Source organism: Gopherus flavomarginatus, chromosome 2, assembly GCF_025201925.1.
Source record: "Gopherus flavomarginatus isolate rGopFla2 chromosome 2, rGopFla2.mat.asm, whole genome shotgun sequence".
In the NCBI taxonomy this organism is placed as follows: Eukaryota; Metazoa; Chordata; order Testudines; family Testudinidae; genus Gopherus; species Gopherus flavomarginatus.
Window position 1 is genome coordinate 301329963 of NC_066618.1, and position 27206 is coordinate 301357168.

Below are 27206 nucleotides of genomic sequence, written 5' to 3' on the forward strand. Positions count from 1 at the left end.
ACTCACACCCAAAACTTCCCTCCACCCAGATTTGAAAAAGTCTTGTTTCCTGATTGGTCCTCTGGTCAGGTGTTTCAGGTATCCTGTGTTAACCCTTTTACAGGTAAAAGAACATTAACCCTTAGCTATCTGTTTATGACAGATGTCAGGCTAAGAAGTCATTGGACGGCTGGTATGGGAGGCAGTCATTGAAGGAATAAAGAATAGCAGCATAATTAATGCCAAGCCACATGGCTTTATGAACAAAATCTGTCACACAAATCTGATATCATTTTTTGATAAGGTTACAAGTTTGGTTGATAAAGGTGACTGCGCTGATACACTCTGACTCCTGGACGACTGAATGCCTAGAACCGCCTGGCGTTCTGATAAAAAAATTGCACTGTACACCAGCAATGTAGCCCACATTAAATGGAATAAAATCTGGTTAACTGACAGATCACAAAAAGTACTTGTAAATGGGGAGCAAGCACCCAGTAGGGGGGTGGGGATTAGTGCAGTCCTGCCAGGATCTGTCCTCAGACCGATACTATTCAATGTCTTCATCGGTGAACTGCAAGAAAAGGTAAAACCATCTCTGGTAACATTTCCAGATGACAAAAACATTGGTGGGGGCATAAATGATGATGGGGACAGGTCAGTTGTACAGACCAGACTTGGGAAGATGGGTTCTTCTGAAGAACATGTTTCAGCACTGTCAAACGTGAGGTTACACTGTCACGGAGTTCCCGGGTAATGCTCTGGAACTGCTCCCCACAAAGCCAGTCAGGACTTTGGTGAAGTCTCCTCTCTGTGAGCAGACTGTCTTCAGGGCAAGAAACTCACACAGTTTTCACCTTCCTGGGTCTGACACTGGAGCATTCAGCATCCTCTGCCCCTCTGTGTGCTTCCCCCAGTGAGTCCACCCAGGTGGGGTCCTGGGGAAGCCAGAGGGTCCTGCACCCCTACTTCGCAGTCATACATGACTCTCAGCCAGCCAGTAAAACAGAGGTTTATTAGAGAACAGGAACACAGTCTAAAACAGAGCTTGCAGGTACAGAGAACAGGACCCCTCAGCTAGGTCCATCCTGGGGGCGGCGAGCCAGACACCCACATCTGCACTCACTCCTCGTCCCCAGCCAGCTCCTAACTGACTCCCCCTCCAGCCCCTCCTCTCTGGGCTTTGTTCCTTTCCTGGGCCAGGAGGTCACCTGATCAATTTGTTCTCCCACACCTTTAGCATCTCCTTGAAGGGGGAAGGGCCCCGGCCATTAGTTGCCAGGAGACAGAGTGTTGGCCATTTATGCACACTGGCCCTTTGCTCTTCAACAATCTCACCCCCTAGAGACTTAAGAACTGCATAGGGGAAACTGAGGCACCTACACAGTATTCAGAGGAAACATTAAGAACAGCCCCACTTCGTCACACATATATCCAGGGAAAAGAATGTAGGTCATGCTTACAAGACAGTGGACTGTATCCTGGAACGCAGTGACAATGAAAAGGACATGGGGTCAATGAACTCCAGCTGGACGAATTGAACAAGAGCTCCCAGTGGGATGTCATAGTTAAGAAGGCAAACACAATTCTCAGTTATAGAGGAGTATCAAGCAGGCACAGGAATATTCTTCTGTATATTGCAGTAGTGATCCCATTACTGGACACTGTATCCAGTTCATAGAATCATAGAATCATAGAATATCAGGGCTGGAAGGAACCTCAGGAGGTCATCTAGTCCAACCCCCTGCTCAAAGCGGGACCAATTCCCAACTAAATCATCCCAGCCAGGGCTTTGTCAAGCCTGACCTTAAACACCTCTAAGGAAGAAGATTCCACCCCCTCCCTAGGGAACCCATTCCAGTGCTTCACCACTCTCTGAGTGAAAAAGTTTTTCCTAACATCCAACTTAAACCTCCCCCACTGCAACTTGAGACCATTACTCCTTGTTCTGTCACCACTGAGAACAGCTGAGCTCCATCCTCTTTGGAATCCCCTTTCAGGTAGTTGAAAGCAGCTATCAAATCCCCCATCATTCTTCTCTTCCGCAGACTAAACAATCCCAGTTCCCTCAGCCTCTCCTCATAAGTCATGTGCTCCAGCCCCCTAATCATTTTTGTTGCCCTCCACTGGACTCTCCAAGATGTCATCAATGTAGCGTAGGTAGAGAAGGGTTGTGAATCGACGAGAGCTGAGGAAGCATTGATCCAGGTCGGCCATAAAAATATTGGCATATTGTGGGGCCATGCAGGTGCCCATAGCGGTGCCACTGATCTGGAGATATATATTGTCATCAAATTTGAAATAGTTGTGTGTGAGGATAAAGGCACAGAGCTCAGCAGCCAGTTGTGCTGTGGCATCATCAGGGATACTGTTCCTGACCACTTGTATTCCATCTGTGTGTGAGATGTTTGTGCAGAGAGCCTCTACATCCATGGTGGATAGGATGATGTTTTCTGGAGGGTCACCAATGCATTGTAGTTTCCTCAGGAAATCAGTGGTGTCACGGAGATAGCTGGGAGTGCTGGTGGCATAGGGTCTGAGTAGAGAGTCCACATATCCAGACAGTCCTTCAGTGAGAGTGCCAATGCCAGAGATGATGGGGCGTCCATGATTTCCAGGTTTGTGGATTTTGGGCAGTAGATAGAATAACCCTGGTTGGGGCTCTAAAGGTACGTTGATTTGTTCCGGTGTTAGTGTAGGGAGTGTCCTAAGTAGATGGTGCAGTTTCTGCCTGTGCACGTCGGCAGAAGCATTCAATGTATAGGTCCAGACTGTCATTTCACCAACGTGCACAGGCGGAAATTGTGGAAAAACAACATCACTTGCCTCATAACCTAAGTCGTGCAGAACGCAATGCCATCCACAGCTTCAGAAACCACCCTGACATTATCATCAAAGAGGCTGATAAAGGAGGTGCTGTTGTCATCATGAACAGGTCTGACTATCAAAAGGAGGCTGCCAGACAACTCTCCAACACCAAATTCTACAGGCCACTTCCCTCAGATCCCACTGAGGAATACACTAAGAATATACAACTATTTCAAATTTGATGACAATATATATCTCCAGATCAGTGGCACTGCTATGGGAACCCGCATGGCCCCACAATATGCCAATATCTTCATGGCCGACCTGGAACAACGCTTCCTCAGCTCTCGTCCATTCACGCCCCTTCTCTACCTACGCTACATTGATGACATCTTCATCATCTGGACCAAGGGGAAGGAGTCTCTGGAAAAATTCCACCACGATTTCAACAGCTTCCACCCCACCATCAGCCTCAGCCTGGACCAATCTACATGAGAGGTCCACTTCCTAGACACCACGGTGCAAATAAATGATGGTCACATTAACACCACCCTATATCGAAAACCTACCGACCGCTATGCCTACCTTCATGCCTCCAGCTTCCATCCCGGGCACATCACACGATCCATTGTCTACAGCCAAGCACTGAGGTACAACCGCATCTGCTCTAACCCCTCAGACAGAGACCAACACCTACAAAATCTCCATCAAGCATTCTCAAAACTACAATACCCACACGAGGAAATAAGGAAACAGATCAACAGAGCCAGACAGGTACCCAGAAGCCTCCTACTGCAAGACAAACCCAAGAGAGAAACCAACAAGACTCCACTGGCCATCACATACAGTCCCCAGCTAAAACCCCTCCAACGCATCATCAAGGATCTACAACCCATCCTGGACAATGATCCCACACTTTCATAGGCCTTGGGTGGCAGGCTAGTCCTTGCCCACAGACAACCTGCCAACCTGAAACATATTCTCACCAGTAACTGCACACCACACCATAATAACTCTAGCTCAGGGACCAATCCATGCAACAAACCTCGATGCCAACTCTGCCCACATATCTACACCAGTGATACCATCACAGGACCTAACCAGATCAGCCACACCATCACCGGTTCATTCACCTGCACGTCCACCAATGTAATATACGCCATCGTATGCCAGCAATGCCCCTCTGCTATGTACATCGGCCAAACTGGACAGTCTCTATGGAAAAGGATAAATGGACACAAATCAGATATTAGGAATGGCAATATACAAAAACCTGTAGGAGAACACTTCAACCTCCCTGGCCACACTATAGCAGATCTTAAGGTGGCCATCCTGCAGCAAAAAAACTTCAGGACCAGACTTCAAAGAGAAACTGCTGAGCTTCAGTTCATCTGCAAATTTGACACCATCAGCTCAGGATTAAACAAAGATTGTGAATGGCTAGCCAACTACAAAACCAGTTTCTCCTCCCTTGGTTTTCACACCTCAGCTGCTAGAACAGGGCCTCATCCTCCCTGATTGAACTAACCTCGTTATCTCTAGCTTGCTTGCATATATATACCTGCCCCTGGAAATTTCCACTATGTGCATCCAATGAAGTGGATATTCACCCATGAAAACTCATGCTCCAAAACGTCTGTTAGTCTATAAGGTGCCACAGGATTCTTTGCTGCTTTTACAGATCCAGACTAACATGGCTACCCCTCTGATACCTCCCAGTTTAGTGTCATCTGCAAACTTGCTGAGAGTGCAGATCATTAATGAAGATATTGAACAAAACCAGCCCCAGGACCGACCCTTGGGGCACTCCACTTGAAACTGGCTGCCAACTAGACTTGGAGCCATTGATCATTACCCATTGAGACGGACGATCTAGCCAGCTTTCTATCCACCTTATAGTCCAATCATCCAGCTCATACTTCTTTAACTTGCCGGCAAGAATACTGTGGGAGACCGTATCAAAAGCTTTGCTAAAGTCAAGGAATAACACATCCACTGCTTTCCCCTCATCCACAGACACAGTTATCTCCTCATAGAAGGCAATTAGGTTAGTCAGGCATGACTTGCCCTTGGTGAATCCATGCTGATTGTTCCTGATCACTTTCCTCTCCTCTAAGTGCTTCAGAATTGATTCCTTGAGGACCTGCTCCATGATTTTTCCAGTGACTGAGGTGAAGCTGACTGGCCTGTAGTTCCCTGTATCCTGCTTCTTCCCTTTTTTAAAGATGGGCACTACCTTAGCCTTTTTCCAGTCATCCGGGACCTCCCCCGATCGCCATGAGTTTTCAAAGATAATGGCCAATGGCTCTGCAATCACATCCGCCAACTCCTTTAGCACCCTCAGATGCAGTGCATCCAGCCCCATGGACTTGTGCTCGTCCAGCTTTTCTAAATAGTCCCGAATCCCTTCTTTCTCCACAGAGGGTGTGTCACCTCCTCCCCATGCTGTGCTGCCCAGTGCAGCAGTCTGGGAGCTGATCTTGTCTGTGAAGACAGAGGCAAAAAATCATTGAGTACATTAGCTTCTTCCACATCCTGTGTCACTAGGTTGCCTCCCTCATTCAGTCAGGGGCCCACACTTTCCTTGACCACCTTCTTGTTGCTGACATACCTGAAGAAACCCTTCTTGTTACTCTGAACATCTCTTGCTAGCTGCAACTCCAAGTGTGATATGTCCTCCTGATTTCACTCCTGCATGCCTGAGCAATATTTTTATACTCCTCCCTGGTCATTTGTCCAATCTTCCACTTCTTGTAAGCTTCTTTTTTGTGTTTAAGATCAGCAAGGATTTCACTGTTGAGCCAAGCTGGTCGCCTGCCATATTTACTATTCTTTCTACGCATCGGGATGGTTTGTTCCTGCAGCCTCAATAAGGATTCTTTAAAATACAGCCAGCTCTCCTGGACTCCTTTCCCCCTCATGTTATTTTCCCAGGAGATCCTGCCCATCAGTTCCCTGAGGGAGTCAAAGTCTGCTTTTCTGAAGTCCAGGGTCCGTATTCTGCTGCTCTCCTTTTTTCCCTGTGTCAGGATCCTGAACTCGACCATCTCATGGTCACTGCCTCCCAGGTTCCCATCCACTTTTGCTTCCCCTACTAACTCTTCTCTGTTTGTGAGCAGCAGGTCAAGAAGAGCTCTGCCCCTGGTTAGTTCCTCCAACACTTGGACCAGGAAATTGTCCCTTACACTTTCCAAAAACTTCCTGGATTGGAAGGTGAGCGTTCAGCTGTTGTAACCTGCACAGGTTGTGCCATGTTTGTCTTTCTTCCACAGGACAGAAGTGACTTCGTGTGTACAAAGTGCAAGCTGGTCTCCATATTGGAAGAGAAGGTTCGAGGTCTGGAACAACAAGTATCAACCCTGCGTTGCATTAGAGAAAATGAAGATTTCCTGGACAGACGTCAGGATATGCTTCTACGGGCACAATGTCCTGAAGAATCGGAGCAGGCTGTGCAGAGGGGAGAGAGGGACGGTGAAGAAATTTGGCAGCATGTGACCTCCAGAAGAAGAAAGAGGAGCGTCCATGTACCAGCAATGGAGATACAGGTGAGCAACTGTTTTCATGTTCTTTCCACAGGTACTAATGCGGAGAGTGGACTAGATGATATATCTGAGAGAAGGCAGCAGAAGGAGACTCCACCGATTGGAAGGCACGAGATGCACTGTCCTAGGGATGGGGGTTCCATGATCACTGCTCCCAAAAGAAGGAGCAGGGTGGTGGTGGTTGGGGACTCCCTCCTCAGGGGGACTGAGTCATCTATCTGCCGCCTCAACCGAGAAAACTGAGAGGTCTGCTGCTTGCCAGGAGCTAGGATTCACGATGTGACGGAGAGACTGCCAAGACTCATCAAGCCCTCAGATCGCTGCCCCTTCCTGCTTCTCCACGTGGGCACCCATGATAGTGCCAAGAATGACCTTGAGCAGATCACTGCAGACTACGTGGCTCTGGGAAGAAGGATAAAGGAGTTTGAGGCGCAAGTGGTGTTCTCGCCCATCCTCCCTGTGCAGGGAAAAGGCCTGGGTAGAGACTGTGGAATCGTGGAAGTCAATGAATGGCTACGCAGGTGGTGTCGGAGAGAAGGCTTTGGATTCTTCAACCATGGGATGGTGTTCCAAGAAGGAGGAGTGCTAGGCAGAGACGGGCTCCACCTAACGAAGAGAGGGAAGAGCATCTTCACAAGCAGGCTGGCTAACCTAGTGAGGAGGGCTTTAAACTAGGTTCACAGGGGGAAAGAGACCAAAGCCCTGAGGGAAGTGGGGAAATGGGATACCGCGAGGAAGCACGAGCAGCAGAGTGCAAGAGGGGAGACTCCTGTCTCAGACCGAGAAAGCGGGACAATCAGCGAGTTATCTTAAGTGCCTATACACAAATGCAAGAAGCCTGGGAAACAAGCAGGGAGAACTGGAAGTCCTGGCACAGTCAAGGAACTATGATGTGACTGGAATAACAGAGACTTGGTGGGATAACTCACATGACTGGAGCACTGTCATGGATGGATATAAACTGTTCAGGAAGGACAGGCATGGCAGAAAAGGTTGGGGAGTTGCATTGTATGTAAGAGAGCAGTATGACTGCTCAGAGCTCCAGTATGAAACTGCAGAAAAGCCTGAGTGTCTCTGGATTAAGTTTAGAAGTGTGAGCAACAAGGGTGATGTCGTGGTGGGAGTCTACTATAGACCACCAGACCAGGGGGATGAGGTGGGCGAGGCTTTCTTCTGGCAGCTAGCAGAAGTTACTAGATCACAGGCCCTGGTTCTCATGGGAGACTTTAATCACCCTGATACCTGCTGGGAGAGCAATACAGCAGTGCACAGACAATCCAGTTCTGGCATCCACACTTTAAACAGGATATTGACAAATTGGAAAGGGTTCAGAAAAGGGCTATAAGAATGATCTGAGATCTGGAAAACCTGCCTTGTAGTGAGAGTTTAAGAGGCCCAATCTATTCAGTTGATCCAGGAGAAGGTTAAGAGGTGTTGATCTCGGTTTATAAGTACCTACATGGGGAAGAGACTTCTGATAGCAGATGGCTCTTTCATCTAGCAGACAAAGGCAGAACAGGATCCAAGCTAAAGAAATTCAGACTAGAAATGAGGTTCAGACTGTTAACAGTGAGGGTTGCTGACCGCTGGAACAACTCACCGAGGGACATGATGACTTCGCCATCACTTGACGTCTTCAACTCAAGACCAGACATATTTCTAAAAGACCTGCTCTGGCTCAAACAGAAATTGTGGGCTGTAGGCAGAAGTTATGGGATGAGGTTCTCCAGCCTGTGTGATACAGGCAGTCAGACCAGAGGGTCAGAATAGGCCATAGAACCCATGAATTGGAGTCTGAAATATGGAGCAGACTGGAACCAGCCAAGTATCCAGATGCCCCAAGCAATGCCCCATCGGCCCAGGGATCCTGCCAGCAAGAGATCAGCTGCTGCCTGGGTTTTCTTGGGCTGAAATAGCAAACACTGTGTGGTTTGTAGCAACACAAATGGATCCTGTCAGATCCCACCAGCTGCACAGGGAGGCGATGCTGATAGCTGGCTCAGCCATCTTGTGACAATGGGGAATCAAAGAGAAAGGTGGCTGGAAAGGCCAGAAGCTGCCTTGCCAGAATCAGCCACTCCAAAGCCAGTGCCCTGCACATTGGGTGGCAGTACTGGGAATGCTCAAGGCAGGCCATGAGAATGAACCCACCTGCCCAGACTCAGAGCAGCTCCTGAGTGCTGAGCTCACTGAGCTCTCGGACATGGCCCTTGTGGTCTCCTAGCCAGTGGCAGCCTGCGTACCATGATCCTGCAAAGCGAGGGAACGGGGTGGTGCTCCTGGCTTCCAGGCAGGCATCGGTGGCTCGGAGCTGAGAGGAGGGCAGAAATCTTTGGAGAGACACTGGCTGTGCAGGGAGATACCTGCTGCTGCAGCCTCAGCCAGGAAAGGTAGCAGAGCAGACAGCCGGATTCTCCGGTCACCACCCCTCTGCTGGTAGGATGGTGTGGGGGGAAAGCTCATGGTCAATGTCACACATATAGCCTGTGCCACACGTCATCTCTGCGGTAACATCCCTCTGCCCCAGCCCCGCAGCACACAGCCCTTTGGCGTGCAGTACTTGAGAGGGACAGTGATCGCTTTCCCCAGTGGGCTGCCCCGGCCCCCAGGGCACACGATTGGCACTTCCAGATGGTTTGCCTGTTATCCACGCCCTGGCTGCTGCGTGAGATGCCCACAAATGCAGTGCTCACCCGGAAAGGACCTCTGAGACCCAGCTGGGAATGCAGCAACTCCCGTCTCTGTTCCCCATCCTCTGCTTCCTCCCCTTATCCATGGTGCAGTCTGGGAGCACAAGGTGGGGAGGGGAGCCCAGCATCGTCCATCCCTCCCATCATTCCCCCAGCTCTGGGGAGAAATCCGGAGCCCGGGGGCTCCTCATGCCCCCACTCCCAGGCACAGAAGCCCATGAGGAGTGTGACGCGCCCCAGGGTGGAAGGGAAGGAAACAAGATGGGGAAGGAGCCTGGCCCAGGAGTGCTGGGAGCCCAGTCGATTGAGCTGCTGGGCTTTCAAAGAGAAGCAGGACCCTTCTCAGCACCCCGAAGGCCCCTCTTGTGACAGGAGCCAGAGACAGGCCCTTGGCCCTGCTGCATAGGAGAGACACTTACCGAGGTCCAGGCAGGCTCCGGGGACGCTGGCTCGGTAACAGGCGTGCACAGCGGCACAGGCTTTTCCACTCAAAATAGACAGAGACAGGTTCAGAGGGAGCAGCCAAGGCAAGCTGCCATGCCCACGGCAGAGCGAGATGGGACGGAGGCATGGGGCTTCCTGCGCCAGGCTGCAATCCACGAGCAGCGCAGTGCCCGGCCGTGATCTGGCCTGTTCTGTGCCCAGACTGGCCCCCTGCCCACCCGTTCTGTCGTTCCCCACAGCTGGCACCCGGCTTTTTGGGGGCAGACCCCAGATAGTCCCAGAACAAGCGCAGAGCCCCTCTCTCCTGTCCTGATGGGTAGGGAGCCCGACCCCATAGTGGCATAGAGAAAATCACAAAGAGGGAGGGCCCTGGGTGTAGAGAGACCCTTGAGTCCCTGCAGCCTGGGTCAGAGCAGGAGGTTGGGGGGAACCTGATGCTCTGTTCCATTCTGGTTATGTCCTGGACCCCGAGCTGCTAGGCCAAGTCCCCGCACCCCAGTGTCCTCATGTCTCCTCCACCGAGGGTGCACATGGGCACAGCGAAGCCCCGCAGAACCCCAGCAAGGCAATGAAGAAGAAGGGGAAAGCCATATGCAGGAGCAAGAGCAGCCAGGTGTGATGAGTGGGGGACAGACAGCGAGTGGGGCTCCCAGCATTGGGGTCATACGCAGCGCTGCCAGCAGTAGGAGTCCCGCTGGGCCTCTCTCTGCGTTCGGGGGATGATCCCAGGGGAGAAGGGATGGCGCGAGGGCAGCACCCACCGTAGCAGAGGGGAAGCAATGGCAGCTCCAGAACCAGGCAGCGATGGGGAAGCTTTACACCTCTTGAAGGAGGCAGAGCGAAGGGAGGAAGCCTGGAGACCTGGATCGACGGGGGAGCCCCAGAGACCTGCTGGAGACCAGGCCAGGCCAAGCAGAGAGGTGGGATGATGCAGCCAGAGCGTTCAGGGGTGGGGAAAGCATCAGCTGGAGCCAGGGCTGAGTTCCCAGCAGCGCCGGGCAGTGACTGTGCTCCGAGGTAAGGCCAACGTCCCAGGTACACAGAGGCTGAGGTGAACAGAAATGAGCCTGTCCTTTCTGGAGAGCTGTTTGCAGCCTGTCTGGATCACACAGGGACCCCCAGCTCTCGGCAATGCCGACGTGCTGGGCAGGGCCTTTGGCTGCTCGTTAATTCTGGTGGCAGAATCCCCAGGAGCTGGCCTGGGAGCAGGACTCAAGCTGTGAGGAGGCCAGATTATGGCACAGTGCAGACACCAGGCCAGGGTCTGACCTGGAGACCAGAAAGCACCTGTCTGTCCAGAGCAGCTCTGTAAACCCACCAACGAACGCAGTCGCAGAGCCGGGCTGTGGGAGTCCATCGGTGCCCTGGGCCGGAGAGCCCGCCCAGCCCTGCAGCAAAATGCTCCTCCAAGAAGGCTCAGAGCAGAGGCTCCATCACGGCCTCTGGTAGCAGGCAGGGCCAGCTTTAGGCCAATTCCCCCGAATCGGGCTCCACGCCTAAGAGGGCCCCGCGCCCAGTGAGAATCCCTTCCCTGGCTAGAGGTGCCTTTTTAATTTTTACTCACCTAGCGGTGCTTCGGGTCTTCAGCGGCACTTTGGCGGTGGGTCCTTCGCTTGCTCTGGGTCTTCAGCTGCACTTCAGTGGTGGGTCCTTCAGTGCCGCCGAAGATCTGGAGCGAGTGAAGGACCCACCGTTGAAGACTCAGAGCACTGCCCAGTGAGTACAAGCCCCATGTGTTATTTTACATTTTTTTTTTTGTTTTAAATAGTTATCCCTAGCGCGGCCCCGTCGAAACTGTTTGAATTGGGCCCTGCACTTCCTAAAGCTGGCCCTAGTAGCGGGTGAGAGGCCCACGCAGGGACAGGCACTTACCTGTGGCCTAGAGGCTCCTGCGCTTTCAGGACCGCTTGTCAGAGACTCCTGGAACAGAACCACTGGCATGAACCCCAGACTAACTCGATGGGGCTGACTGGGGCTGGCTCTGGCTCTGGCTCTGCTGCAGCCTTTCACTAGCCAAACCTGCCCCCCGGCAGCTCCCCTTCCACCTCTGCATTGGTGTCTCTTCTCCCTGAGTGCTTGTCCTTCACCAGCTACCCCGGGGGCTGCAAAGGCGCACGCTCAGGGCACGTGGTTTTCCAGAGGAAACATCCCAGCTCAGCAACACCCATCCTGGGATCAATCTGGGGGCACAGGGGCCAGCTGGCAGACGCCAGGCCCCTGCTGCAGACGCTGCTGCAAGTTACCTCCTTCCACTTGGGGCCAGGCAGGGAAAGGCTGGATATCTTCTCTAGAATTGCTGCTGTCCTGGCCGCCTCGTCCTCTTCCTCCTCGGCGCCATGCAGCTCCTCGCCGCACTCGGGGCCTGTCCTCCCGGCCTGACCCTAGCAAGGAGGAGGAGGAGTTGCCCCTTTCTGCCTGCTGCTGCACCCACATCCCCCTGGGCTTGAAACTCAGGCAGGTCTGAGAGTCAAGAGATGGAATCTCCCTGTGTCTGAATGCCGGCTGTGAGCGGCACGGGGTGACTGTAGGGTGACACCCGTGTTCCCTGGCTTACCCCGGGGTGTAATGCTGGCCCGGGAGAGCAGCCGGCTGGGAGTGGCAAGGGCTGGGTGTACGGCGATACCCGTGTTCCCTGGCTTACCCCAGGCTGTAATGCTGGCCCAGGAGGGCAGCCGGCTGTGAGTGGCACAGGGTGGGTGTAGGGTGACACCCGTGTTCCCTGGCTTACCCCGGGGTGTAATGCTGGCCTGGGAGAGCAGCCGGCTGGGAGTGGCAAGGGCTGGGTGTACAGTGATACCCGTGTTCCCTGGCTTACCCCGGGGTGTAATGCTGGCCCGGGAGAGCAGCCGGCTGGGAGTGGCACAGGGTGGGTGTAGGGTGACACCCGTGTTCCCTGGCTTACCCCGGGGTGTAATGCTGGCCCGGGAGGGCAGCCATCTGGGAGCAGCACGGGGTGGGTGTAAGGAGACACCCGTGTTTCCTGGTTTACCCCAGGGTGTAATGCTGGCCCAGAAGGGCAGCCGGCTGTGAGTGGCACAGGGTGGGTGTAGGGTGACACCCGTGTTCCCTGGCTTACCCCGGGGTGTAATGCTGGCCCGGGAGGGCAGCCATCTGGGAGCAGCACGGGGTGGATGTAAGGAGACACCCGTGTTTCCTGGTTTACCCCAGGGTGTAATGCTGGCCTGGGGAGAGCAGCCGGCTGGGAGTGGCATGGGCTGGGTGTAAGGAGACACCTGTGCTGCCTGGCTTACCTCAGGGTGTAATGCTGGCCCCAGGGAGGGCAGCCAGCTTGGAGCAGCACAGGGTGGGTGTAGGGCGACACCCGTGTTCCCTGGCTTACCCCAGGGTGTAATGCTGGCCCAGGAGGGCAGCCGGCTCTGAGCTGACACACGACTTGTGGGAAGAGCTGGGGGGACGGTGTCATTGCAGGAACTCATCGCTCTGCTCTTGTGACTCTGACCTTTGGCCACAAGCGGGGCCCTGGGGCTCCCGCCGTAAGCCCAGTCCATGGCCAGGCCGGTCTGGGGCCTTGCTCTGCTCAGGGAGGCTGCCCTGACTCCAAGCCCCCAGGGTGGGATGACCAGGGCCCGCTCCAGCGTTTTTGCCGCCCCAAGTTGCGGGGGGAGGGGAGGAGGAGGGAAAGCCACGATTGGCACCTCTACCGCCGCCACTTCATTGTTCAGCGACAATTCGGCGGCAGGTCCTTCCCTCTGAAAAGGATTTAGGGACCTGCCGCCGAAGAGCCGGATGTGCTGCCTCTTTCCGTTGGCCGCCCCAAGCACCTGCTTGCTGTGCTGGTGCCTGGAGCCGGCCCTGGGCGTGACGGAGCAGCAGGATGGAAGTGTGGAGACCAGCACTGACCACAGCGACTCTCCAGGAGCGAGATTGGGCTCCCGCCCGATTCCTCTGCCCTGGCCCTTGCAGAGGCTCCTCCAGGCTCCTCCTCAGTCAGCCCAGGCCTTCAGCTGCAGCTCAGTTCCCTCCACTGACGGGGAGGCCGGGAGATGCTCTCACTTGGCAAGGAGGCGGGGGTTATGTTGTGTGCATTGAGCGGGTCTCCTGGCTCAGCCTGCAACCCCCATACCCACAACATCTGCCTGCCCTGCAGCTGGGAGAGGGCAGCACCACTGGCCTGGCTGCAGTGGGCCCAGGCCAGTGCCCCAGCACCCCAGCAGGCCTGGCTGCGGGAGGAGCAGACCAAGAGGCAAGGAGCAGTCTCCCCGCTGAGCCTGCAGATCACTGCACCTTTGGCGTCTCCCCCAGGAGATTCAGGCAGAGGAAGCCCAGGGGAGAGGCGAGGAGCGGCACAGCCTGGGGAGAAGTATCGGGAGAGCTCTTCCTAGGGATAGGGCTTTCTCACTTGGACCATCCGCACTCCTCTACCTGCTGCACTTCCAGCCATGTGGCCAGCAGTGATTCCCTCGCAGACTCGATGTCATCCTGGCTCCGGAACTGCTGCACCAACACCGAATTGGGCAGGAAGCCGGATGACAGCCTGCGGACGTGGAGATGGGACGAGCTCTGAGAGGAGGAAACAAAGCATATCAGAGAGCCACTCGCTCTCCAGGGACACAGCAAACCACGGCCCAGGGGAACCGGGCCAGGCCACGCGGCCCGTCCACAGCCACTATCCACGGGGGAACTGGGCCAGGCCACACAGCCAGGCCACAGCCACCATCCACAGGGGAACGGGGCCAGCCCACACAGCCAGGCCACAGCCACCATCCACGGGGGAACCGGGCTAGGCCACGTGGCCAGGCCACAGCCACCATCCATGGGGGAACCGGGCTAGGCCACGTGGCCAGGCCACAGCCACCATCCATGCGGGAACCAGGCCAGGCCACGCAGCCGGGCTGCAACTACCATCCACGGGGGATCCAAGATGAGCCACGTGGCCAGGCCACAGCTACCATCCACTGGGGAACTGGGCCAGGCCATGCAGCCAGGCCGCAGCCATCGCCCCTGGGGGAACCAGGGGATCAATATGAGAATTGAAAGGTGGATAAGGAACTGATTAAAGGGGAGACTACAACGGGTCGTACTGAAGGGTGAACTGTCAGGCTGGAAGGAGGTTACTAGTGGAGTTCCTCAGGGATTGGTTTTGGGACCAATCTTTTTATTACTGACCTTGACACAAAAAGTGGGAATGTGCTAATAAAGTTTGCAGATGACACAAAGCTGGGGGGTATTGCTAACACAGAGAAGGACCGGGATATCCTACAGGAAGATCTGGATGACCTTGTAAACTGGAGTAATAGTAATAGGATGAAATTTAATAGTGAAAAGTGCAAGGTCATGCATTTAGGGGTTAATAACAAGAATTTTGGTTATAAATTGGGGACACATCAGTTGGAAGCAACAGAGGAGGAGAAGGACCTCGGTGTATTGGTTGATCACAGGATGACTATGAGCCGCCAATGTGATATGGCCGTTAAAAAAGCTAATGTGGTTTTAGGATGCATCAGGCGAGGTACTTCCAGCAAAGATAAGGAGGTGTTAGTACCGTTATACAAGGCACTGATGAGACCTCATCTGGAATACTGTGTGCAGTTCTGGTCTCCCATGTTTAAGAAGGATGAATTCAAACTGGAACAGGTACAGAGACGGGCTACTAGGATGATCCGAGGAATGGAAACCCTGTCTTATGAAAGGAGACTCAAAGAGCTCGGCTTGTTTAGCCTAGCCAAAAGAAGGCTGAGCGGGGGATATGATTACTCTCTATAAATATATCAGAGGGATTAATATTAGAGAGGGAGAGGAATTATTTAAGCTTAGTACCAATGCGGACACAAGAACAAATGGATATAAACTGGCCATCAGGAAGTTTAGACTTGAAATTAGATGAAGGTTTCTAACCATTAGAGGAGTGAAGTTCTGGAACAGCCATCCAAGGAGAGTAGTGGGGGCAAAAGACGTGTCTGGCTTCAAGACTAAGCTTGATAAGTTTATGGAGGGGATGGTATGATGGGATAGCCTAATTTTGGCAATTAATTTGGCAATTGATCTTTGATTATCAGCAGGTAAGTATGCCCAGTGGTCTGGGATGGGATGTTAGACGGGGTGGGATCTGAGTTACTACAGAGAATTTTTTCCTGGGTGCTGGCTGGTGAGTCTTGCCCACGTACTCAGGGTTTAGCTGATCGTCATATTTGGGGTCGGGAAGGAATTTTCCTCCAGGGCAGATTGGCAGAGGTCCTGGAGGTTTTTAACCTTCCTCTGCAGCATGGGGCACAGGTCACTGGCTGGAGGATTCTCTGCACCTTGAGGTTTTTAAACCACGATTTGAGGACTTCAGTGGCTCAGATATAGGTTAGGGGTTTGTTACAGGAGTGGGTGAGATTCTGTGGCCTGCATTGTGCAGGAGGTCAGACTAAATGACCATAACGGTCCCTTCTGACCTTAAGTCCATGAGTCTATGAGACCATGCAGCCATTGCACAACCACTGCCCCCCGGGGAGCCAGGTTGGGTCACACAGCCACTCTGTTATCACTGCCCCTGAGGATCCTGCCACGCCCCTGGGGAAGTGCAGTGGCCTGCATGTCATTCGTGCTCTCCTCTACTCATCAGCAGTCGCAGCATGCAAACAGCTCTTAAAGAGCCAGTCTGTCCCCAACTAGGGTGACAAGATGTCCCAATTTTGGGGTCTTTTCTTTATACAGGCTGCTATTACCACCCAGCCCTGTCCTGATGTTTCACACTTGCTGCGTGGTCACCCTACCCCCAACAGAACTGGCTTTCTGGGCCAGCTCCAAAAGGAACTTCCCACAGCTGAGCTGGAGGCCTGTCCCCTGCACTGCCTGGTCTGTGCCGGGCACCCAGGAGGGCTGGTGGCAGCAGGCTGGGGGAATGCTCCATAGTGGCTCCTCCTCCCCTGCCTAATTCTTCCAGGGGGGTTATCACGGAGTGTGGGGGAGTCAGGGCCCTGCACCCCCCACTTCCTGTGATTCACTGTGACTCTCAGCCAGCCAGTAAAACAGAAGGTTTATTAGATGCCAGGAACACAGTTCCAAGCAGGGCTTGTAGGTACAACCAGGACCCCTCAGCCAGGTCCCTCTGGGGGGCAAGGATCTTAGACCCAGACTAGGGTTCCCTGCCTCTTCCCAGCCAGCCCCAAACTGAAACCAAAACCCCTCCAGCAGGCTCTCTCCCCCTCCTCCTCTCCCCCTCTCCAGCTTACCAGGCAAAGGTGTGACTCCTCCAGCCCCCTTCCTGGCTCAGGTACCCTCCCTCACCTCAAGTCACCCCCTGCTCTCCCATCCCCCATGCAGACAGCCCCAGTAAAACTAAATGACATTCCCAGGTCAGTCCGCCCTGCTCCCTCCTGCGTCACAGGGGTTATGACAGATCCTCACCCACTGTGGGTGGCACCAAGGCCTGGGAGGCCCAGGGCCGGAGCAGGAAATGGGAAATGGCTAAGTAGGGAGGAGCTATTCCCCAGAGCAGACGGACGGTGACTCAGCACTGGGACTCAGGCCCATGCACGAAAGGAAAGAGCTCAGAGTTTTACCCCCTGGGCAGCACGGATGGCTCTGGAGCGAGCCACACGCCTCTGCGGGGCTCTTGGAGAGGAAAGTTCTAGCAGTAGACAACATCAGCACCTTGCACTGCAGGGCTGGGTGCTCAGACGCCCGCTGCATTCAGGCTGGGGCAACAGGCTGCCTGGAGCCGGGACAGTGCGCGTGGTGCTCAGAGCTGGAGATGCAGAGGTCAGTGAGCTAGACAGTCACGGACAGGGGAAGGAAACATGCCCAGGCCACGACAGCTCAGGGGCCCAGAGAGCAGCTAGGCAGTGGTTCTCAACCCATTGAGGGCCACATCCAATCCTACTTGTATGGCCCTTAGGACGTCACATGGGCCACAGCTGTGTGCTGATTGGGCTGCAGGCTGAGAACCACAGAGCCAGGACCTGGGGGGCTTCAGGACTGTGGTGCGAGGTGTTTGCAGTAGGATCCCCGACATCTTGGCTCACCTTGGACATCTGACTGCTGACCTGAGACATGGAGGGGCCATGGCCATTGACTCTGGTGATCTGCAGTGAAGGCGACTGGCTGTGGTGGCTCTCACTGGCTGCCATGGCCTCCTGGCGAGCCTTGGGGACCCAGATGCAGAAGGGAGTTATTCATAGAATATCAGGGTTGGAAGGGACCTCAGAAGGTCATCTAGTCCAACCCCCTGCTCAAAGCAGGACCAATCCCCAGACAGATTTTTACCCCTGTTCCCTAAGTGGCCCCCTCAAGGATTGAACTCAGCCCTGGGTTTAGCAGGCCAATGCTCAAACCATTGAGCTATCCCTCTCCCCCGATATTCTGCTGCCCTGGTTGTGTCTGCACCTTTCTCATTCCTTCCTGCTCCCGACCCATCACGTGCACCTGTACCACGGCCTCGCTAGGGGAGGCCACAGCTTAACAACAGTCTGGCTGCTCTCCCTTTCCCCCCAGCCAGCCAATCCCCACAGCCAGCCTTTTCCCTGCAAGGCAGATCTCTCTTCTCCATGGTTTAACAACAGTCTGGCCGCTCTCCCTTTCCCCCCAGCCAGCCTGCCAGCTGCGAGGTTAGAGAGCCCTTGCCCCCCAGCCAGCCCATTGGATCCCCTGCCTCCAGCCAGCCCAGAGGTGAGATCTGAACCAGCAGCGGACCTGCTGCCTTGCCCGAGCCTGCTTGGTGTCGATCCAAGCCCTCACCTGGGATATCTGACTCCGGATCCTTGCCAGCGAGGAGCGGCGCAGGGAGTCTTCCAGCCCTTTAGAAGCACTGGGGGCTGGAAGCGCTGAACGTGAGCCCCGGCCTGCGCGAGGCTCCAGGGCGTCCTCTTGGCAAACCCCATCTGCCACGGGAGCCTGGGGACACAGGAGCTCAGTGTAAATGTGCACGTTACAGGGTCCCACGCGCTGCGTTGGCACAGCTGCCTGGTGCACCACGGCCAGACACCGACACAGGAGCTTCCAAAGCAGGGCAGGCAGCGCCCACGTGGGCCAAACCGCCCGGCAGCCGCCCGTGCTCTGGGGGGCACCTGCAGCTTTGTGCGGTGGGGTTTGTTATGGGCTGTGTCCAGCACAGCCACAGGCGGGCCAGGGGGAGACGTGGGCAGAGAGAGCAGGGGAGGCCACAGGAAACACCCTCTTGGGTGTTGGTGCTTGGACTGGACCTCACACACAAACCCCTCACCCTCACACCCATAACCCCCACACACACCTACCCCTACCCCCCACACACAAACCCCTCACACTCACAGCCCTAACCCCCCCCACATCTACCCCCTCTCCCCCTCACACACAAACCCCTCACCCTCACACCCCTAACCCCCCCCACATCTACCCCCTCTCCCCCTCACACACAAACACCTCACCCTCACACCCATAACCCCCACACACACCTACCCCGCCCCCCCCCCCCACACCCAAACCCCTCCCCCTCACAGCCCTAACCCCCACACACACCTACCCCTCCCCCCACACACAAACCCCTCACCCTCACACCCCTAACCCCCCCCACACCTACCCCGCCCCCCTTCACACCCAAACCCCTCACCCTCACACCCATAACTCCCACACACACCTACCCCGACCCCCTCACACCCAAACCCCTCACCCTCACACCCATAACTCCCACACACACCTACCCCTCCCCCCACACACCCAAACCCCTCCCCCTCACAGCCCTAACCCCCACACACACCTACCCCTCCCCCCCACACACAAACCCCTCACCCTCACACCCATAACCCCCACACACACCTACCCCTTCTCCCCCTCACACACAAACCCCTCACCCTCACACCCATAACCCCCCCACATCTACCCCCTCTCCCCCCCACACACAAACTCCTCACCCTCACACCCATAACCCCCACACACACCTACCCCTCCCCCCACACACAAACTCCTCACCCTCACATCCATAACCCCCACACACACCTACCCCTCCCCCCACACACAAACTCCTTACCCTCACACCCATAACCCCCACACACACCTACCCCGCCCCCCCTCACACACAAACCCCTCCCCCTCACAGCCCTAACCCCCACACACACCTACCCCTCCCCCCACACACAAACCCCTCACCCTCACACCCATAACTCCCACACACACCTACCCCTCCCCCCACACACCCAAACCCCTCCCCCTCACAGCCCTAACCCCCACACACACCTACCCCTCCCCCCACACACAAACTCCTCACCCTCACACCCATAACCCCCACACACACCTACCCCGCCCCCCCTCACACACAAACCCCTCCCCCTCACAGCCCTAACCCCCACACACACCTACCCCTCCCCCCCACACACAAACCCCTCACCCTCACACCCATAACTCCCACACACACCTACCCCTCCCCCCACACACCCAAACCCCTCCCCCTCACAGCCCTAACCCCCACACACACCTACCCCTCCCCCCACACACAAACCCCTCACCCTCACACCCATAACCCCCACACACTCCTACCCCGCCCCCCCTCACACACAAACTCCTCACCCTCACCCCCATAACCCCCACACACACCTACCCCTCCCCCCACACACCCAAACCCCTCCCCCTCACAGCCCTAACCCCCACACACACCTACCCCTCCCCCCCACACACAAACCCCTCACCCTCACACCCCTAACCCCCCCCACACCTACCCCGCCCCCCTTCACACCCAAACCCCTCCCCCTCACACCCATAACCCCCACACACACCTACCCCCTCTCCCCGTCACACACAAACCCCTCACCCTCACACCCCTAACCCCCCCACATCTACCCCTCCCCCCCACACACAAACCCCTCACCCTCACACCCCTAACCCCCCCATCTACCGCCTCTCCCCTTCACACACAAACTCCTCACCCTCACACCCATAACCCCCACACACTCCTACCCCGCCCCCCCCTCACACCCAAACCCCTCACCCTCACCCCCATAACCCCCACACACACCTACCCCTCCCCCCACACACCCAAACCCCTCCCCCTCACAGCCCTAACCCCCACACACACCTACCCCTCCCCCCCCACACACAAACCCCTCACCCTCACACCCATAACCCCCACACACTCCTACCCCGCCCCCCCTCACACCCAAACCCCTCCCCCTCACAGCCCTAACCCCCACACACTCCTACCCCGCCTCCCCTCACACACAAACCCCTCACCCTCACCCCCATAACCCCCACACACACCTACCCCTTCTCCCCCTCACACACAAACCCCTCACCCTCACACCCATAACCCCCACACACACCTACCCCTCCCCCCTCACACACAAACCCCTCACCCTCACACCCCTAACCCCCCCACACACCTACCCCTCCCCCCTCACACACAAACCCCTCACCCTCACACCCCTAACCCCCCCACACCTAACCCCTCTCCCCCTCACACACAAACCCCTCACTCTCACACCCATAACCCCCACACACACCTACCCCTCCCCCCCACACACAAACCCCTCACCCTCACACCCCTAACCCCCCCACATCTACCCCCTCTCCCCCTCACACACAAACACCTCACCCTCACACCCATAACCCCCACACACACCTACCCCTCCCCCCCACACAAACCCCTCACCCTCACACCCATAACCCCCCCCACACCTACCCCCTCTCCCCCTCACACACAAACCCCTCACCCTCACACCCATAACTCCCACACACACCTACCCCTCCCCCCCACACACAAACCCCTCACCCTCACACCCCTAACTCCCCCACATCTACCCCCTCTCCCCCTCACACACAAACCCCTCACCCTCAAACCCCTAACCCCCCCCTACACACCTACCCCCTCTCCCCCTCACACCCAAACCCCTCACCCTCACACCCATAACTCCCACACACACCTACCCCTCCCCCCCTCACACACAAACCTCTCACCCTCACACCCATAACCCCCACACACACCTACCCCTCCCCCCTCACACACAAATCCCTCACCCTCACACCCCTAACCCCCCCACATCTACCCCCTCTCCCCCTCACACACAAACCCCTCACTCTCACACCCATAACCCCCACACACACCTACCCCCTCTCCCCCTCACACACAAACCCCTCACCCTCACACCCATAACTCCCACACACACCTACCCCACCCCCCCTCACACCCAAACCCCTCACCCTCACACCCCTAACCCCCCCCACATCTACCCCCTCTCCCCCTCACACACAAACCCCTCACCCTCACACCCCTAACCCCCCCACACACCTACCCCTCCCCCCCCCACACAAACCCCTCACCCTCACACCCATAACCCCCCCTACACACCTACCCCCTCTCCCCCTCACACACAAACCCCTCACCCTCACACCCATAACCCCCCCTACACACCTACCCCTCCCCCCCACACACAAACCACTCACCCTCACACCCATAACTCCCACACACACCTACCCCTCCCCCCCTCACACACAAACCCCTCACCCTCACACCCCTAACCCCCCCCACATCTACCCCCTCTCCCCCTCACACACAAACACCTCACTCTCAAACCCATAACCCCCACACACACCTACCCCCTCTCCCCCCTCACACACAAACCCCTCACCCTCACACCCATAACCCCCCCACATCTACCTCCTCTCCCCCTCACACACAAACCCCTCACCCTCACACCCATAACCCCCCCACATCTACCCCCTCCCCCCCTCACACAAAACCCCTCACCCTCACACCCCTAACCCCCCCCACATCTACCCCCTCTCCCCCCACACACAAACTCCTCACCCTCACACCCCTAACCGCCCCTACACACCTACCCCCCTCCCCCTCACACACAAACCTCTCACCCTCACACCCATAACCCCCCCTACACACCTACCCCCTCTCCTCCTCACACACAAACCCCTCACCCTCACACTCATAACCCCCACACACACCTACCCCTCCCCCCCACACACAAACCCCTCACCCTCACACCCCTAACCCCCCCACATCTACCCCCTCTCCCCCCACACACAAACCCCTCACCCTCACACCCCTAACCCCCCCCCACATCTACCCCCTCTCCTCCTCTCCACAAACTCCTCACCCTCACACCCCTAACCCCCCCTACACACCTACCCCTTCTCCCCCTCACACACAAACTTCTCACCCTCACACCCATAACCCCCCCTACACCTACCCCCTCTCCCCCTCACACACAAACCCCTCACCCTCACACCCCTAACCCCCCCCACATCTACCCCCTCTCCTCACCACAAACTCCGCACCCTCACACCCCTAACCCCCCCTACACACCTACCCCCTCTCCCCCTCACACACAAACTCCTCACCCTCACACCCCTAACCCCCCACACACCTACCCCTTCTCCCCCTCACTCACAAACCCCTCACCCTCACACCCATAACCCCCCTACACACCTACCCCCTCTCCTCCTCACCACAAACTCCTCACCTTCACACCCCTAACCCCCCTATACACCTACCCCCTCTCCCCCTCACACACAAACACCTCACCCTCACACCCATAACCCCCCTACACACCTCCCCCTCTCCCCCTCACACGCAAACTCCTCACCCTCACACCCCTAACCCCCCCACACCTACCCCTTCTCCCCCTCACACACAAACCCCTCACCCTCACACCCATAACCCCCCCTACACACCTACCCCCTCTCCTCCTCACCACAAACTCCTCACCCTCACACCCATAACCCCCCCTACACACCTACCCCCTCTCCTCCTCACATGCAAACTCCTCACCCTCACACCCCTAACCCCCCCACACCTACCCCTTCTCCCCCTCACACACAAACCCCTCACCCTCACACCCCTAACCCCCCCTACACACCTACCCCCTCTCCCCCTCACACGCAAACTCCTCACCCTCACACCCCTAACCCCCCCACACCTACCCCTTCTCCCCCTCACACACAAACCCCTCACCCTCACACCCATAACCCCCCCTACACACCTACCCCCTCTCCTCCTCACCACAAACTCCTCACCCTCACACCCATAACCCCGCCTACACACCTACCCCCTCTCCTCCTCACACGCAAACTCCTCACCCTCACACCCCTAACCCCCCCACACCTACCCCTTCTCCCCCTCACACACAAACCCCTCACCCTCACACCCCTAACCCCCCCTACACACCTACCCCCTCTCCCCCCTCACACACAAACCCCTCACCCTCACACCCCTAACCCCCCCCCACATCTACCCCCTCTCCCCCTCACACACAAACTCCTCACCCTCACACCTCTAACCCCCCCCCCACACCTACCCCCTCTCCCCCTCACACACAACCTCCTCACCCTCACACCCCTAACCTCCCCTACACACCTACCCCTACCCCTCACACACAAACTCCTCACCCTCACACCCATAACCCCCGGACACACCTACCCCTTCTCCCCCTCACACACAAACCCCTCACCCTCACACCCATAACCCCCCCTACATCTACCCCCTCTCCTCCTCACCACAAGCTCCTCACCCTCACACCCCTAACCCCCCTACACACCTACCCCTCCCCCCTCACACACAACCTCCTCACCCTCACACCCATAACCCCCCTACACACCTACCCCCTCTCCCCCTCATACACAAACTCCTCACCCTCACACCCCTAACCCCCCGACACACCTACCCCTTCTCCCCCTCACACACAAACCCCTCACCCTCACACCCATAACCCCCCCTACATCTACCCCCTCTCCTCCTCACCACAAACTCCTCACCCTCACACCCCTAACCCCCCCCACATCTACCCCCTCTCCCCCTCACACAAACACCTCACCCTCACACCCATAACCCCCCTACACACCTACCCCCTCTCCCCCTCACACAAAACCCCTCACCCTCACACCCCTAACCCTCCCACACACCTACCCCTTCTCCCCCTCACACACAAACCCCTCACCCTCACACCCATAACCCCCCCTACACACCTACCCCCTCTCCTCCTCACACACAGACTCCTCACCCTCACACCCCTAACCCCCCCTACACACCTACCCCCTCTCCTCCTCACACACAAACCTCTCACCCTCACACCCATAACCCCCCCACACACCTACCCCTCCCACCCTCACACACAAACCCCTCACCCTCACACCCCAACCCCCCCCCACATCTACCCCCTCTCCCCCTCACAAACTCCTCACCCTCACACCCCTAACCCCCACACACACCTACCCCCTCTCCCCCTCACACACAAACCCCTCACCCTCACACCCATAACCCCCCTACACACCTACCCCTCCCCCCCACACACAAACCCCTCACCCTCACACCCATAACCCCCCCTACACACCTACCCCCTCTCCTCCTCACACACAAACTCCTCACCCTCACACCCCTAACCCCCCCTACACACCTACCCCCCTCTCCTCCTCACACACAAACTCTTCACCCTCACACCCATAACCCCCCCCCACACACCTACCCCCTCACCCTCACACACAAACTCTTCATCCTCTCACCCCTACCCCCTCTTTCACACACACACACCCTACCCCCCCGCACCCCTACCCCCCTCACACCTACCCCCTCTCACCCTCACACACAGACCCCTAACCCTCACACCCCTAAACTCCCACACAAACCTACCCCCCTCTCCTCCTCACACACAAACTCCTCACCCTCACACCCCTAACCCCCCTACACACCTACCCCCTCTCCCCCTCACACACAAACCCCTCACCCTCACACCCATAACCCCCCTACACACCTACCCCCTCTCCTCCTCACACACAAACTCCTCACCCTCACACCCCTAACCCCCCCTCACCTACCCCCTCCCCCTCACACACAAACCCCTCACCCTCACACCCATAACCCCCACACACACCTACCCCCTCTCCCCCTCACACACAAACTCCTCACCCTCACACCCCTAACCCCCCCTACACACCTACCCCCTCTCCCCCTCACACACAAACTCCTCACCCCCCTAACCCCCCTACACCTACCCCCTCTCACCCTCACATACAAACTCCTCACCCTCACACCCATAACCCCACACACACACCTACCCCCCTCACCCTCACACACAAACCCCTCACCCTCACACCCCTAACCCCCCCCACATCTACCCCCTCTCCCCCTCACACACAAACCCCTCACCCTCACACCCCTAACCCCCCCTACACACCTCCCCCCTCTCCCCCTCACACACAAACTCCTCACCCTCACACCCCTAACCCCCCCTACACACCTACCCCCTCTCCCCCTCACACACAAACTCCTCACCCCCCTAACCCCCCTACACCTACCCCCTCTCACCCTCACATACAAACCCCTCACCCTCACACCCATAACCCCCACACACACCTACCCCCTCTCCCCCTCACACACAAACTCCTCACCCTCACACCCCTAACCCCCCCTACACACCTACCCCCTCTCCCCCTCACACACAAACTCCTCACCCCCCTAACCCCCCTACACCTACCCCCTCTCCCCCTCACACACAAACTCCTCACCCTCACACCCCTAACCCCCCCTACACACCTACCCCCTCTCCCCCTCACACACAAACTCCTCACCCCCCTAACCCCCCTACACCTACCCCCTCTCACCCTCACACACAAACCCCTCACCCTCACACCCCTAACCCCCCCCACATCTACCCCCTCTCCCCCTCACACACAAACTCCTCACCCTCACACCCCAACCCCCCCACACACCTACCCCCTCTCCCCCTCACACACAAACCCCTCACCCTCACACCCCTAACCCCCCCTACACACCTCCCCCCTCTCCCTCTCACACACGAACCCCTCACCCTCACACCCAACCCCCCACACCTACCCCCCTTTCACCTTCACATACAAACTCTTCACCCTCACACCCATAACCCCCCCACACACACCTACCCCCTCTCCCCCTCACACACAAACTCCTCACCCCCCTAACCCCCCTACACCTACCCCCTCTCACCCTCACATACAAACTCCTCACCCTCACACCCATAACCCCACACACACACCTACCCCCCTCACCCTCACACACAAACCCCTCACCCTCACACCCCTAACCCCCCCCACATCTACCCCCTCTCCCTCTCACACACAAACTCCTCACCCTCACACCCCAACCCCCCCCACACACCTACCCCCTCTCCCCCTCACACACAAACCCCTCACCCTCACACCCCTAACCCCCCCTACACACCTCCCCCCTCTCCCTCTCACACACGAACCCCTCACCCTCACACCCAACCCCCCACACCTACCCCCCTTTCACCTTCACATACAAACTCTTCACCCTCACACCCATAACCCCCCCCCACACACCTACCCCCTCTCACCCTCACACACAGACCCCTAACCCTCACACCCCTAAACTCCCACACACACCTACCCCCCTCTCCCCCTCACACACAAACTCCTCACCCTCACACCCCTAACCCCCGCACACCTACCCCCTCTCACCCTCACCCTCACACCCCTACCCCCTCTTTCACACACACACACCCTACCCCCCTGCACCCCTACCCCCCTCACACCTAGCCCCTCTCACCCTCACACACAGACCCCTCACCCTCACACCGCTACCCCCCCACACACACATACACCCCTACACCCTCTCTCACACACACTATCCCTACCCCCCCACACCTCTCCCCCCCACACACACACACTATCACAGAGTGTGGGGGAGTCAGGGCCCTGCAGCCCCCACCTCCTGCGATTCACCAGGACTCTCAGCCAGCCAGTAACACAGAAGGTTTATTTGGACGACAGGAACACAGTCCAGGACAGGTCTTGCAGGTACAGACAGCAAGACCCCCTTTAGTTCAGT

At 56.8% G+C, this 27206-nt stretch overlaps 1 protein-coding gene and 2 long non-coding RNA genes across 3 annotated transcripts in view; 1 reads left to right on the top strand and 2 right to left on the bottom strand.

Annotated features, from left to right (window-relative positions):
- The window catches only part of WDR97 (WD repeat domain 97), an 88144-nt gene that overhangs the window by 23911 nt on the left and 37027 nt on the right, over positions 1–27206 (bottom strand). Inside the window, exons 17-22 of the mRNA XM_050939482.1 lie at positions 18146–18301; positions 17434–17553; positions 13847–13984; positions 11707–11844; positions 11336–11383; positions 9439–9498 (exon numbers count right to left, since the gene is read on the bottom strand). Of these exons, the coding sequence (XP_050795439.1) occupies positions 9439–9498; positions 11336–11383; positions 11707–11844; positions 13847–13984; positions 17434–17553; positions 18146–18301 (660 nt within the window). The remainder of the gene's footprint in view (positions 1–9438; positions 9499–11335; positions 11384–11706; positions 11845–13846; positions 13985–17433; positions 17554–18145; positions 18302–27206) is intronic.
- Positions 16852–27206, top strand: part of LOC127044507 (uncharacterized) — a 29239-nt gene continuing 18884 nt past the window's right edge. Inside the window, exon 1 of the long non-coding RNA XR_007772510.1 lies at positions 16852–17170. This is a non-coding gene — a long non-coding RNA (uncharacterized LOC127044507). The remainder of the gene's footprint in view (positions 17171–27206) is intronic.
- LOC127044508 (uncharacterized) lies at positions 25563–27086 on the bottom strand. The gene is made up of 3 exons (XR_007772511.1): positions 26697–27086; positions 25672–25733; positions 25563–25617 (listed from the first exon to the last, which is right to left on the bottom strand). It is a non-coding gene; the product is annotated as an uncharacterized LOC127044508 (long non-coding RNA).